At 60.6% G+C, this 13,158-nt stretch overlaps 5 protein-coding genes across 5 annotated transcripts; all 5 read right to left on the bottom strand.

Annotated features, from left to right (window-relative positions):
- Positions 1–583: 583 nt before the first annotated feature.
- Positions 584–1,396, bottom strand: LDBPK_171520 (otubain, putative; the record flags this gene model as incomplete). Its single annotated transcript, XM_003859959.1, has 1 exon — positions 584–1,396. The coding sequence occupies one exon, from the start codon at positions 1,394–1,396 to the stop codon at positions 584–586; it is 813 nt and encodes a 270-aa protein (XP_003860007.1).
- A 1,226-nt stretch (positions 1,397–2,622) lies between these two features.
- LDBPK_171510 (myo-inositol-1(or 4)-monophosphatase 1, putative) lies at positions 2,623–3,486 on the bottom strand (the record flags this gene model as incomplete). The annotated part of the gene is made up of 1 exon (XM_003859958.1): positions 2,623–3,486. One exon carries the CDS (start codon positions 3,484–3,486, stop codon positions 2,623–2,625), a length of 864 nt encoding a protein of 287 aa, XP_003860006.1.
- A 3,079-nt stretch (positions 3,487–6,565) lies between these two features.
- On the bottom strand, positions 6,566–7,048 carry LDBPK_171500 (hypothetical protein, conserved; the record flags this gene model as incomplete). The annotated part of the gene is made up of 1 exon (XM_003859957.1): positions 6,566–7,048. The coding sequence occupies one exon, from the start codon at positions 7,046–7,048 to the stop codon at positions 6,566–6,568; it is 483 nt and encodes a 160-aa protein (XP_003860005.1).
- Positions 7,049–7,775: 727 nt separating this feature from the next.
- LDBPK_171490 (hypothetical protein, conserved) lies at positions 7,776–8,165 on the bottom strand (the record flags this gene model as incomplete). Its single annotated transcript, XM_003859956.1, has 1 exon — positions 7,776–8,165. One exon carries the CDS (start codon positions 8,163–8,165, stop codon positions 7,776–7,778), a length of 390 nt encoding a protein of 129 aa, XP_003860004.1.
- Positions 8,166–8,961: 796 nt separating this feature from the next.
- LDBPK_171480 (hypothetical protein, conserved) lies at positions 8,962–11,577 on the bottom strand (the record flags this gene model as incomplete). The annotated part of the gene is made up of 1 exon (XM_003859955.1): positions 8,962–11,577. The coding sequence occupies one exon, from the start codon at positions 11,575–11,577 to the stop codon at positions 8,962–8,964; it is 2,616 nt and encodes an 871-aa protein (XP_003860003.1).
- Between the last annotated feature and the right edge of the window lie 1,581 nt (positions 11,578–13,158).

Here is a 13,158-nt window from a genome sequence, read left to right as displayed (position 1 = left end):
GTGTGTGTGTGTGTGTGTGTGTGTGTGTGTGTGTGTGTGTGTGTGTGTGTGCGTGTGTGCGTGTGTGCGTGTGTGTGTGTGTGTGTGTGTGTGGCAGAAAGGGGGGAGATGGCGGGAAGGAGTCGGTTAGGGCACGACGTGAGCGCGTGCAACCGGTCAGTTGCGCCCAGAAGCACCGAAATGCCTGAGTCGATGGGAGTGTATCTCCCAACCGCCTCCCGTGTCTCATATCGCTATTCTGCCTCTCCTCTCACTTCATGCAAGCACGATCTTGTTCATGTGTTATCCAGGGATTTGCTTCGCGTCACATGCGTACGTGGACTATAAGCGCCAGTTGCGGAGCCAATACGGCAACGAGAACACATAGTGCAGAATAGTCGTGCACTGAGCACCCAGTGCACACACTTACACGTCGGCAAACGCAAGCAACCTTGGCAGGTACGAGCTGTGCGGCGAACGCAGTGCAGATATCTCGATGCGTGTTCATCGAGATGCATGCCGGCACGAAACGAAAGCGTGCCGACAACCGCCGCCTTCTTCACCTCTGACTGACTGCATCCGCTCACATCTGCTGCCTCTGCTGTCACCCGGGTCCCCGCCCGAGAAGGTTGTAGTGGCCGGGCATGTAAAGCAGGCCCACCACCAGTCGGTCTCCAGCGTCGTTGTCCTCGCCGTTGAAGGAGTACTCGGTGATATTGTTACCTGCATTTCGGTCCAGCGCGTAGACCTTGATGCAGACGTTGAAGGCCTTTGCAAAGGCGGCCAGCTGCACATTGTCGCTCTCGTGATCCACCAGCTCCACCTCGGCGTTGCAGTAGTCGCGCACCGTGCCGTAGCCAAGTCCGCTGACGAAAGGCTCGTACTCCTCCTCGTGCTCTTGCAGGTAAGCGGAGATCAAGTAGCGTAGCGCCGCCAGAACGTAGGCGCCGTCGTCGGAGATGAAGCGATTGTAGACTTGTGCGACGGAAGTGATCGTCTTGTCTGCCACACCCTGCAGGATCTCCGCCAAGGCATCCGTGAAATCGAACACGAAGAGGCCGAACAACCTGGAGAGGCTCTCCTCTCGCGATTTGAGCAGCGCCACATACTCCGCCGCCCTATCCGGGTGTTCGACGATGAGCTCGCACAGGCGAAAGCCGGCGCAGCGGTAGAAGCAGTTGCCGTCGCGGCGCGAGTAGCGTATGCTGTCGAAGTCGTACTGCTTTGTGGAAACCGGTGAGGCCCCAAAGAGCGACAGCGTTTGGGCAAGGTAGGCGTCGTCGTGCTCCATCTCCTTCACAATCATCGACTCCTTGTTGAGCGGCAGCGAGAGCGACAGTAACGGGTAGTGCGCCACCTCCCTCCGGATAGCTTCGAGCTGTGCCTCGCTCGCGTCGATTGGCAGTCCCTCATCCATGATTGACGAATTTACAAACCAAGAGACGGAAAACGAAAGCACTGCAGCGACGCTGAAGTGGGCAGAGTGTGTGTGTGTGTGTGTGTCTTTGAGAGAGAGGGGGAGTGGGTTTGGAGAAAGGGAGCAGCTCGCACAGAAGTTCGAAATGAACTGATCTGACGTACAAACATGTAGCGTCGCTGCGTCGCGGTGCCACGGCCGGTGGCAGACGTGTATACCGTGATTTGAGGTTCGTGAAGAGAAGAAGAGCGGAGAAGTGGTGAACAGGTGCCATTACTTACAAACAGCGGGGAAGCTCTGGACTGCGAGATACGTGCGTCCGCTCCTCTTGCCACCCTTGCCGGCATATCCATGAGTGCTCGCCCTGTACCGTGTAGGCAACATCATCCTATCCATGCGTGCGCAGCGTGGTCATTGCCGCTGCAACAGCACTCGGAAGAATGGGCGAGGGAGGGTAGAAAGGGGGATACGCGGGAAGCACACCGGGGAGAAGGGGGCAAAGACGAGAAGAGCAAGGTCCAGCTGTCGCTGGCCAACATACACATGGTTTGGGGGTGTCAGCGTTCGCTCTGCCATCGCCCCCCCCCTGCCCCTCTCTTCGGTTCCTCTCCCTCTGTGCACGGACAACAATCATTGCAGCAAAGGTCGCGATCATGAGAAGAGGGCTGGTGTTGTGCGTGGGCGACACGCGAGTAGACCAATTCCACAAAAGGGGACAGACGGGTGGAAGAGATGAGACGACGGCGGCAGTGCGGCGAGAGAAAGGACTAAAGCACTGGTCAGTAGGGAACGCGCCACTTCTGCCCTTTGTGGCGGTGCGGAAACGCTGTGGCCCATCGCCGCGGCCGTGCGCCTCGCTTCCCTTTTTTTTTGCTCCCCCCTGGCGGAGGGAGGGGAGAGATGCAGGGCCAGCAGTCTTGTGAGTCGCTTGGGATGCGCACCGGCCACAGCGGCATCAGAGTGAGAGCAGAGGCATGCGCATACATTCAAACGCAAACATGAAGGCACGGCACATTTCTCTATCACCACCACCATCACCCCATCACTCGCTGGCCGTCCACCTTCGGGCTCTCCAGCGCATCCCCCACCAGGGCCGGAGGGAGAGCAGGCTGCTGAATCGGGCAGAGGAGAAGCAGAAAGAGGGCAGGCGCGTGTCGCACACACGTCCGCGCAGCAACTGATGCGCATGCCTCCCCATCACACGTGATGCCTTCGGCTCGAGTGTCTCAAGATGACGTGTTCAACACCGAGCTACGGTAGTTGTGTTTGAGGCTCAGCTCGACGCCATGCTTGGTCACATCCAGAGAGCACCCGCAGCACACGCCGCGGCGAGTGAAGTCGAAAGCGTCGGTGCTTTCGACATCATGCACAACACCGCCTGCCTCACGCACGATGATCACGCCTGCCGCCACATTCCACGGGTTCACGCCGGCTTCCCAAAACAGCTCCGCTCGCCCAGCCGCGACAAGGCACATATCCAGCGCTGCAGACCCGTTGCACCGCAGCCCCTGCACGGGGTGCTTTGCCAGCTCCGCCTGCATCGCCGTCACGCTTCTCACGGCTGCGTCGCTGCGGGTGCAGCTTTCGTGCAGCAGCACCACGCTCTGCTTCAACGAATCGACCAGCGAGACGTGAATGCGCTGGCCGTTGCTGAAGGCGCCGCGGTTCTTGACGGCGGTGAAGACCTCCTGCAGGCGTGGCGCGCACACGACACCCAGTATAGGTTCCTTGCGAAGGGCTAACGCGATGGAGACGCAGAAGTCGAAGAGGCCGTGCTCGAAGCTGACGGTGCCGTCGATCGGGCCAACAATCCACGTGGGGCCGTCATCGAGCACCGCCTCGCTGTGCACGTCGTCGCTCAGAATAGCATACGAAGGAGTGCCCACGCGTAGGATGTTCAGCACCTCCTCCTTGCACTGCTTTTCGTACTGCGTCACGAGATCGTTCGGGTTGTTTCTGATCTGCGCCTCGATGTTGTTTGTCCTGTCGTCGATAGCGCTGTTGATGATGAAGGCGGCCGTGTTGGCGGCACGGATGGCAAGGCCAAGAGCATCATCCAGCTCGTCCTCCGTGAGTGCGGTCTGCGTCATCGAGGTGGCACTCGAACAGAAGCTGGTAGGAGGGCAGAGAAATATGCTTTCGTAAGATGAGCTCCAAGGAAAGGGACGGAGGCGACGAGCATGTGCTGCCGTCAGCGGCTCTGGAAACAGAGCAGCGAAATGCATCGGGAGGAAGAGAGACGAAACGGTTGAAGGGGTTCTAAAGCGCGTCCAGCATTCACGTGCAGATGTGCGCACGCACCGGCGCGGCGAAGGAGGCATGCCGCGCTGACAGTGATGTGAAAAGGTGTCGTCAGCGTGCACCACGCAAGAGTCAGCAGTGCATTCCCTGTTCTCTACGGTCCTCGCCAACAGCACAATTCGCATTGCAAGAGACACACAGCTGGCAGCCGTGAAGCGCGTTCCGGTGTGCAGCCTCCCACGCAGGGGAGAACGGGCGAGGGCGGTGAAGCACGGGAGGTACGGGAGGGGAGAGAGGGGGTCAGATGCTCTGCTCGTTGTACTTCATCACAGCCTTCTCTCTCCGCAGTCTTCATTGGCTGCGTGTTTGTTGCGCTCACGCCAGCGCGACTCGCCAATTCGACGGCACTGCATACGCTCATCCCTCCAAAGTCTGCACTAGAGTTCCAAAATAGGAAAAGAGGGGAGGGCGGAGAGGATATATGCGGACATCACGCAGTCACCCCTTCACGGATACGCTCCCGAGAGAGGCGACAGGTGAAGCACACAGAAACACGACCTGCGCAAGCACAGGCAACTCCTCCTCAGCGACATCGCCGTCGACGGAACAGCGGAAGAAGAAGGGTGGCTAAAGCACAATCGAACACCGGCGCGGCCTGAAACAGCGGAAGTGAAACGCACGCAGCCGTGGCGGGAGAATAAAGGAGGCAGCCGTCCATCATGGCTGCTGAGGAATAGCATACATCAAGGTTAGGGATAAGATTCAATGTGTGTGTGTGTGGGGGGGGGGGGTTGCGGCAGCGGGTTTCTACGGCGGAGGTGAGAGCGTCAGGAAGAGACGGAGAAGAGGGGGGCAAGCGGAAAGGGTTGCACAAGGAGTGGAGATGGGCACACGCGCACGCACATACGCGCACACCGAGTGGAGAGAAGAGAGAAACCATAACCTTCCCTTCACTTCCCTGCCCAATCCATTGTTGCTTGCCTGTGTGCACGCGCTAGCAGACATGCCATACACACCTTCGTCTCCATGCCCGTTGGATCGTAACAGCGGCATCGTCGCGCATCGACGCAATACGCTTGGCCGCGTTGGCTGTGCTCAGAGCCGCCCGCCTTTCAATCGCCTCTCGAGCCTCCATTACGCGCCAGCGACGCTGCTCGATGGTGCGCACAGCAGATCGGAGGCGTGACAGCCGCTTCTCCTCTTGAACGCCATGCCTGCCCTGATAGCCACGACACACCCGCTGCAGCACGAGCAGCTCCGCCACATGTGCGCGGCCGATAGCGTTACGCGCAGCGAGGACCGACCCGTACCACCGTTCAATGCGCTGCACAGCGAACTTCGTCAGCTCCGCTGACGCCTCCAGGTTCCGTTGGTAACGCCGCTCCGCCAGCATTCGTCGTGCTGCGTGACATCGATACATGCTCTGCAGCACACACGCCGCATGCCGCGCGAGCCGCCAGTGGCGTTGTGCGGCGTAGCGTCGCCAGCACGTCTGGATCAGCTTCGCACAGTTTTCCTGCTGCAACTGCTTCCGAAGCGCCACTATCTCGGGATGCCGCAGCTCTGTGACGAAGACACGTGTCCGGTGCCCTCGATACACGGCCTGTATGCGTGTAGCAGCGTACCTGCGTATCTCAGCATCCTGCTTCTGCTGATACTGTTTGCGTGCACGGTGCTTCGCCACAACGGCGTTCACCTTGTTGATGAAAAACTGCAGCGCCCGCAATGTGCTGTCGGTACCACTGGTCGTCGTCGTTGTCGTGTCTTTCTGCACCTGCAACGCTAGGTCCCACACCTGCCGAGCCTTGCGTTCGGCGCTGAGGCTAGCCAAAAAGGCCTGCCGTCGTTCGTATCGCATCTCTCGCACCTTACACCGTGCCCGGTACACGCGATAAGCGCACTGTATACGCAGAGCGGCGCTCTCATGACGGTGGGTGCGGTGCGCCCATGAGCAGTGTAGCCAGTCTTGCAGATCAGTGCTCTCCAAGTAGTCGCTCACAATCCCAGGGACGCCCAGTGCTGTTTCACGAGGCGACTCGGAAGCCCCCACCGTCAGCACGGGTCCATCTTGGAAGGTACGCCACAGCGCCTGCTGCTTTTCCTCCTCGGCTTTCGTCACCGCATCCTCTGAGTCACTGGAGCTGTGCACGTCCAGGAGGTAGCGGTGTGAGTCGTCGCCGCGGTTTGGGGGCGAGTGCGTCGTGTCAGCGGCATCCCTCGCCTGCTCCGCCTGCAGAACATCCAGCTGCTCCTGCATAGCCTGGAGGTAGAAGCAACGACTTGTGCGCTGTCGCTGCTGGTCAAATGTGGCCCACGCATGGTGCTGCTCTTCTACCGCGGCAGTTGTCGCAGAAGGGTGGTCCAAGGACCAGCGATTGGCCAACGCGCTCGCTGGCGCGAAGGATGACATGACGGCAGTTTTCTGCAAGGCGGGCGGCAGTGGCTGGCGAGGGCCACCGGCAGGCGTGCGCTCCTCGCTTGCCAACTCGGTCGCCCCGCCGTTGATCGCGGGCGTCGCTGCTTTGCGGCTCTCGATGACGGTACCGCTCTTCGCCGTTGAGATCGGCGCTTCCAACCCGAGCGCCGACTGCAGCGTCATGATGAAGTGGCCCTCGGCGTTGTGCTGAAGCAGCTGCGCCACCGATGTGTCGAGGATACCGTCCACCATCTGCCAGAGCTGGTCCCTGCTCACCGTCGCAGTGGACAATCTGCCGTGCGAGGGTCCGCTAAAGCTGCTGAAGCCGCGGTCATGCGTGAAGAAGTTGTCCCTGTACGGTGCCGGGGGGGAAAGAAAGGGCTTAAAGCTTCTGTACGTCTGCAGGCGACTCAGCAGCTGGTGCACCGCTTTCTGACTGCTGGCCGCGGCAGCCTGCATGTAGCGGCACGTGTCTTGACCCACACGGCTTCCCTCACTGCGGTGGATGCTGTCTATGTGCGCCGGGTTCTGTAAACGGCCGCGAGCGGTACCTCGTCCGTGCACGTCAAAGGTGGGCAGGCTAGAGCGAGAGGACTGCCAGAAGGGCTGAGCGAGAGGGTTGCCGTCGGTGCCTGCCGCTGGCGAGAGGCCGTCCATCTCGCACTTGACAGGGGAAAAGTTTGACATGGCTGCGACCTCGTCCGGTGTGAGAAGGGGCGAAGGGCGCCGCGATGAAAAGCAGCGCTATCTTTTTTCCAGGCCCGTGCGGGATGGTCTGCGTAGGCACGGGCGGCAATGGGGAATGAGGGGGAAAGAGCCGTGCGGTGCACCTCCGCACAGGACAGCCTCTCGTGCGTACACGTGTGGATGAAGCTGAGAGAAACCGGACAGCAAGCAGAGGTCTGTGTCTCTTGTCGGTCTGCATGCGGCCAAAACGCATAAAAGAAGATAGATGGGGCGAGCGAGGGAGGAGAAAGATGGCGGACGTGGTGCATGAGGAATCGAGGGCGGAGAAGAGATGCGCGGGTGTGCGGTGAAGGCGGGGGGGGGGGGGCAAACGGGGAGAGCACAGCTGCTGGCACGAAGAGTGGCGGAGCACGAAAGGCTTGCAGAGCCACCAACACCCCATCACTTGGAAAGAGGAATCCGAGACAGGGAGGCATACAAACGCGCATGGTATTCTCCGTATGCTCTGCCCTCTTCCCAAACTGCTGCCCTGGAGGGCTGGGCAAGAGGGGACAGTAGCGGAGCGGCCCAGGAGCACGCAGCATAGGTACACGTCCAAAACAACCGTGTCTCGCGCCCATCGCATCATGGTGTTCCTTTCCTTGATATTGCTTGCTTTAGCGTGCGCGCAAAACGTGCTGATGTGATTCCTTCGCTGCTCGTCCTCCACCGCAACCTTCAGTTGATGAAGGGTCATGAGCAACGTAGAGAGGCAAGGAAAAGAAGAGGGAGAGGGCACGCTACCCGTCCTTCGAGGCCCGTCCCTCCACAGCAACAACGACCCACGTGCGAGAGGGACAAGGGAAGCAGGCGAGTGCACTGGAGTGGAGGCGGACCAAAAGAAAAAGCGGATGCAGGGTAAGACCGATCGCCCCCTCATTTTCGCGCGAGTTGCAGAGACACGTACGCACGCCCACGCGTTCCGATAGAAGCGCGTACGAGAGAGGACAGAATGGAGCGCACTCGGAGTGATGCGGCCTCCTGCGTCGCTCACGGTCATAACAGCATGGTCTCGTCAAGGCGGCCCTGGGCTCGCAGCCATGCGAGATACTCGGGTCTTGGCGACCACGGCAGCTGCGACGGGTCGACTGTGCCCCGCCTCTGCCGCAGCAACGCCGACGTCGCGTCCTTGTCTTGTATAAAGGCGGTGGCCTTCAAAGCACGTGCGAGCTCCTCGACGCACTGCTGCAGCGTCGGCTCAGCAAATCCGATGATGCGCGTGTTGAGTGCGCGCTTCGTGCATATTGTGTACTCGCACATGGAGGAGAGAACCCCAGGCGGACTCGTGTCAAGCCGCGACTCTTTGGGCGCGTGGAACGGTGACAGTCCGACATACTTGGGGCTCAGAATACTACTGGAGAACTCGAAGAAGGCCTGAACGGACATAGGGCACAAGTCCGAGAGAGACTCGCGGCGTAGTGGAGTGGGGAAGAGGGGGGGGGTGAAGAGAAATGGCCGGCGACGCTGCGCTCTGGCGCACACTTCTACGCGGACAACCCAAAGGTAGCGAGGTAGGAAAAGCGAGAGAGTGCAAACCAGTGAAGAGCAGCGGCGCGGCCCAAGAGAACGTCAGCGGCCGAGGCACGGCCACCCACGCGCACTGCTGCACAGATGCCCAGAGACGTCGCTTACTCTCAAATCGACGACGGTGGCATGAAACGCATTGGTGCAGGCCAACGGCGTCTGCTGTCAGACATCAGATGGTGCAGAGCACTGCTCCGCTGTGGCAGCCACGACTGTCGTGTTCCTGCGGCTGGCACACACACGCCTGCCTCACTCTATTTCGCCTGCTACTTTTTTGTTTACTCTCTTAAGCGTTCCCTCGGCCCCCTCACATCGCCGTCCTCCCCTCGCCCAGCCGCTCTCTGCTGCACTTCCACACCGCCGTCGCCGCAGCAGCAGCGGCATGAGCAGAACAACAGCAACGGGTGAACACAGAAAATTTTGCAAGGGAGCGGCACCAGCCACGGAGGAGAGGGCGCCGTCATCAGCTTAGACGATTCCAGCGCGGGGAGGGGGGGGGTTAAAAGACTAGCAGAGCAGCGCTCCGTGACACTGTTACTCGAGGGGAAGGGGGTATCGTCTTTCGCGATCAACACGCTTCGTCTGTTGGTTAGAAGTATGGGGCCGCCACTGCGGTGATACTTTTCCTGTCGCCGTACATCGCGCTGCCGTCGCTCCACTACGCCTTCCAGCCACGCTTGATGCGGAACTTGATGTCCTTCTTCTGCATTTCCTTCGCGCGGGTAGCGCGGTCGGCCACAGAGCTCTTCAGCTTCGCCGCCACACGCCGCGACCGTTTGGTCATCTGGAAGAGTTTGCCGCGCTTTGAGTGCTCCCCGTGCGTGGAGTTGAGTTTGCTCTTCTTCTTGCGCCGCAGCTCAAACGTCGAGGAGGCTTTACGCAGCTCCCGCGCCTGCTCAATCTTCGCCTGCTTGTCTGTCTCGCGCTTCTTCTCGGTGAAGTGCTCGATGTCGTGTGCGTCGAGGTCGTTGCTGATGCTGTGGATGAGGTCGTGGCGCTTCTTGGACTGTGCATCGCGTTCTTTGCGCTTGCCTCGCAGAGACTGGTGGCTGCCGTGCTGCGTGCGCAGCTGGTTTATCTTCTGGAAGTCGCTATCCGTCAGTAGGCGTGACGAAGAAATGGAAGTGGTTGAGAGCGCCTTGGAGCTTGAGACAGACCCCGCTCGGAGCGACGAGGACGCGTTTCTGCTGCTCATGCCTTCAGTGAGGTCCTCAAACCAGTCAGCACCGGAATTCGCGTTGGCCAAGGCAGCGGAGAGAGAGGCAGGCTCCTCCTCCTTCGCCTCCGCGGTGCTCTCCTCATCGCGTTCGCTTTCCTCGTCGTCGGACGTTTCTTCCCAGCCAAACTCGCTCTCATCCTCCGATTCCTCGTCGTCGCTTTCCTCATCGTCGTTTTCCTCGTCGCTGGCCACCCCCTCACCGTCCTCGTCAACGTCAGAGTCCACCCCTTCATCCTCGTCGTCTGTGGAACTCTCGCTGAGCGCAGCACCGTTCTGTGACGCTACCGAGACTGGCGCAGCCTCTTCCAGACGCGCGCGCTTGCGTGGTCCCTCGCCGTCTGCGTCGGTCCGGTTGGCAGCAGAGTGGGCGTGCTCGTGTACCGGCGCCAGCTGAGGACACGCATCCTCGCTTTTGTCTTCCTCCTCCGCGCTAGAGTCGGGGACGTCCACGAACTCGCCGTCGACGTCGTCAGCGTCAGCCTCGCTGTCGGAGTCGGTCGCCCACTCGCCGCTGGACGAGTCGACCTCCGACGAGGAGCTCTCGCTGCCGCTCTCGTCGTTGCCGGCGTTGTTGTCAATGTCCTGATACAGAAGCTCGAGTCCAGGGATGTCCGTGTACACGTGCTTGGAACCGTAGACGGGCTTCGTTGCCATGTCCGCGGCACCCGCCTTGCTGCCGCGCAGCTTCGCCGGCAGCAACTCCGGATACACGTCACGGTACAGCTGGATGAGCGCACGCGCCGCCATCATGACACCTTTGTCGCCACGCTGGTTCTTGTACTCGGCCAGGTCTTTCAGCAAGTCGGCATTCATGGCAAGGGGCTGGCGCTTGCAAATCTCCCGAATCGTGTTGATGCCGACAGTGATCGCGTCCGCCGACGAGCGGTCCGAGACAAAGTGGTTGGCGATCGTGCGCAGTAGCGGCTCGATTGCATCCGGCGGCACCATCGCGTGCACGCACGTGGCGGAGAGGGCCAGCAGCTGCGTGGCATGCAGCTGGGAAGGTTCCATGTAGCGCTCCAGAAAGCCGTAGAGCGGAAGGTGCAGCACCTCGTGCTCGGAGACGGTGCGCGCAATCACGTTCAAGTACAGGAGGCGAACCTCAAAGCGCTCCGACGTCTTCTGCAGCTTCGCGAGGAGACGCTCGACGAACTGCTGCGGGTCGCGCAGAAGGCGGACGGGGTCGACGTGCTGCTTCGCGAAGAGCGCCTCCTCCTTCTCTTGCCGGTCGTACTTGCGCTTCGCTCCGCGGACGCTGCGCTTCAGCACTCGCTCGCGCTTCGACGTCTTCTTCACGATCTTCATCTTCTGCTGCAGCTTCGAGATGGTGCGGCCAGGGTCCTGCTCCTCGCCGTCCTCGTCGTCCACGGAGGTGATCCTCGGCATTTGAAGCAAGAAGAAGCGGAGCGCCGTCCGCAGGATCGGCGTGTGCTTGGAGAAGCACGCCTTGGTGAGCACCTCCACTGTGCGCTCGTCACTCCAGACACGCCGGCGGTAGAGGTCGATCATGACCATCTCAGCACAGCGTGCCTGAACCGGGTCGTCTTCTGCCATGACAGAGAAGAGAAAGTTCTGCGCCCTCTTATTGATCTGCGCGCCGTTCTTCGCGCCCGGCATGTTCGCCTTGCGGATATCGCTCACGACGTGCGTCAAGATCAGCTTGCGCAACGTCTTGTCACGCTCCTGCAGCAGCTCAAAGAACAGAGGGAAGGTATGGTCCGTCGAGACAAGGTCTTTGGCGCGCAGGAGAATCAGCGACTTCACGAGCGCCAGGCGCAAGTCCATCGGCAAACCATTCCCTTTGGATGCACGCAGCAGCTCCAACACGATGTTCACGATCACGGCAGCATCCTTTGGGAAGCAGTGGCCAACGTGGCAGACGTAGTTGAGCACCGCGATGAACTGAGGATTGAGACTCCGCTGGGAGAGCACGGTGGCGCTGAAGGCCCTGAAGTGGTCCAGCTGAGCAAGGAACTCGTCACGGTACGACTCCGGGTCGCGGCGAGTACGGTTCTGCAACAGCAGCAGTGTACCGCGAAATGCTGGCTCCGCCATGTGCGCGAGAAGCCCGAGCGCCGCCAGATGTGTGGGAGGTTGAGGAAGAAAGGCGGCGCGCGCGCAGTCGCACACGCCAGTGCAGAGAGCGTTCGCCGTGCGGCGTTCTTGAGTGGCAGCGCCTGACCAGATCGCGATCTTGCAGGGAGGGCACGCAGACACACACGTCCTGGGCAATCGTCCCTCGCGTTGATGGAGAAGAAGCGCAGTGGAAGTGCAACGCGAAGTCGATGCTGGAAAGGGGGTAGAAGGGAGTGTGCGCAGGCAACCACCACAACTGTTAAGCTGGATATGTGCGCGGTGAGAGCCGTGGTGATCGCATAGAAGCAGTTGCACAGCGGCCGAGTATGGCAGTGTGATGGCAGAGAGAGAGAGAGAGCGGAAAGAAGGCGAGAGGGTGGAGCACGGACACATGGCACGTGGGGAGACTGAGAAGGAACGAGACACCGCCGCTGGCGTGATGAGGGGTGTGCAGCATTGCAATCTGAAAAGAGCACGACAGCGAGTGAGGAGGGGAATGATGGACTTCGATACGCAAAAGTCATGTAGAATGCGCACATGCTCACACGCATAGCATCGGCAGTCACCCCTCGCTCCCCTGCGCGAGCGTCATCCACTGGGCCTTTCCCACCTCCAGCAGATGCGGTGGGCGCCTATCGTATAGATGAGCGTGAGGAGGCCGCAGAGCACTCGGAGAGAGGAAGGTGAAGGCAATCGGGAATGTAACACCACGCGGACGACGGAGAGACAAGGCGCAGTGAATATCACTGTACATACATAGACGAGCAGCCGCCAAGGGAGTGATGGCAATGAACCAAGGGCGCAGACAGATGGAGAGCGGCACATGCGGGCCAAGGTCCACAAGCAGCTACGTGAGCACCTCTTCTCCTTCGCCGGCGTACAGGGGGGAGGGGGGATGCAAAAGACAGACAAAGAGAGAGAAGGCAGACAAAAACGAATATTGCCACCAGCGCCACACACGCACCTTCGCATCGTTCGCTATTCCGAAATGCGGAGAGGCGTGCGCGACCGTGCCGCTTAGCACCGAGCCGCACGACGCCTAAAAGATCCGGATAGAAGGGCCGCGCCACGACTTGGCCTCGCCTCCGCAGCACGGTAAGGCGCTACTGTGGCGCTGGAGACGCTGAGGAAGCTCTGCGGGGTCAGACGGCAGACTTCGTCCCAGCTGCTGGCCGTCTTCCCAGCGAGGAGCCGGCGATGATTCACCAAAGGTGCGACGTAGCGGGAAAAAGGGTAGCAAGCCGGACTGTGTCACCGGCCGTGCTGGACGCAGCGGGAGGAGAGCCCCTTCGGCCCGTCATGCCGTGTTGAGGAGCGTCCGTTCGCGATGAGGCCCCCCTCCCCCTCAGTTGGCGAGGCAGACGGATCCAGCGGCGCGCATATTTATGTGTGTGTGTGTGTGTGTGCGTGTGTGTGTGTGTGTGCGGAAGGGGCTTTTGCGGCAGGAGTCGCACGAGGGCGTTGGCGGCACATTTTTCTCCCGTTTCTGCCGCCTTGAATGTACTCGCGCCTGGGCCTCCTCCTCCGCCCCTGTGTTGCTGTTGTTTTAGGTGAGGGCCT

The sequence above is a fragment of the Leishmania donovani genome, chromosome 17, assembly GCF_000227135.1.
Source record: "Leishmania donovani BPK282A1 complete genome, chromosome 17".
Classification (NCBI taxonomy): Eukaryota; Euglenozoa; class Kinetoplastea; order Trypanosomatida; family Trypanosomatidae; genus Leishmania; species Leishmania donovani.
The sequence above is the reverse complement of the archived record's forward strand: the minus strand, read 5'-3'. Positions and strand labels throughout refer to the sequence as shown.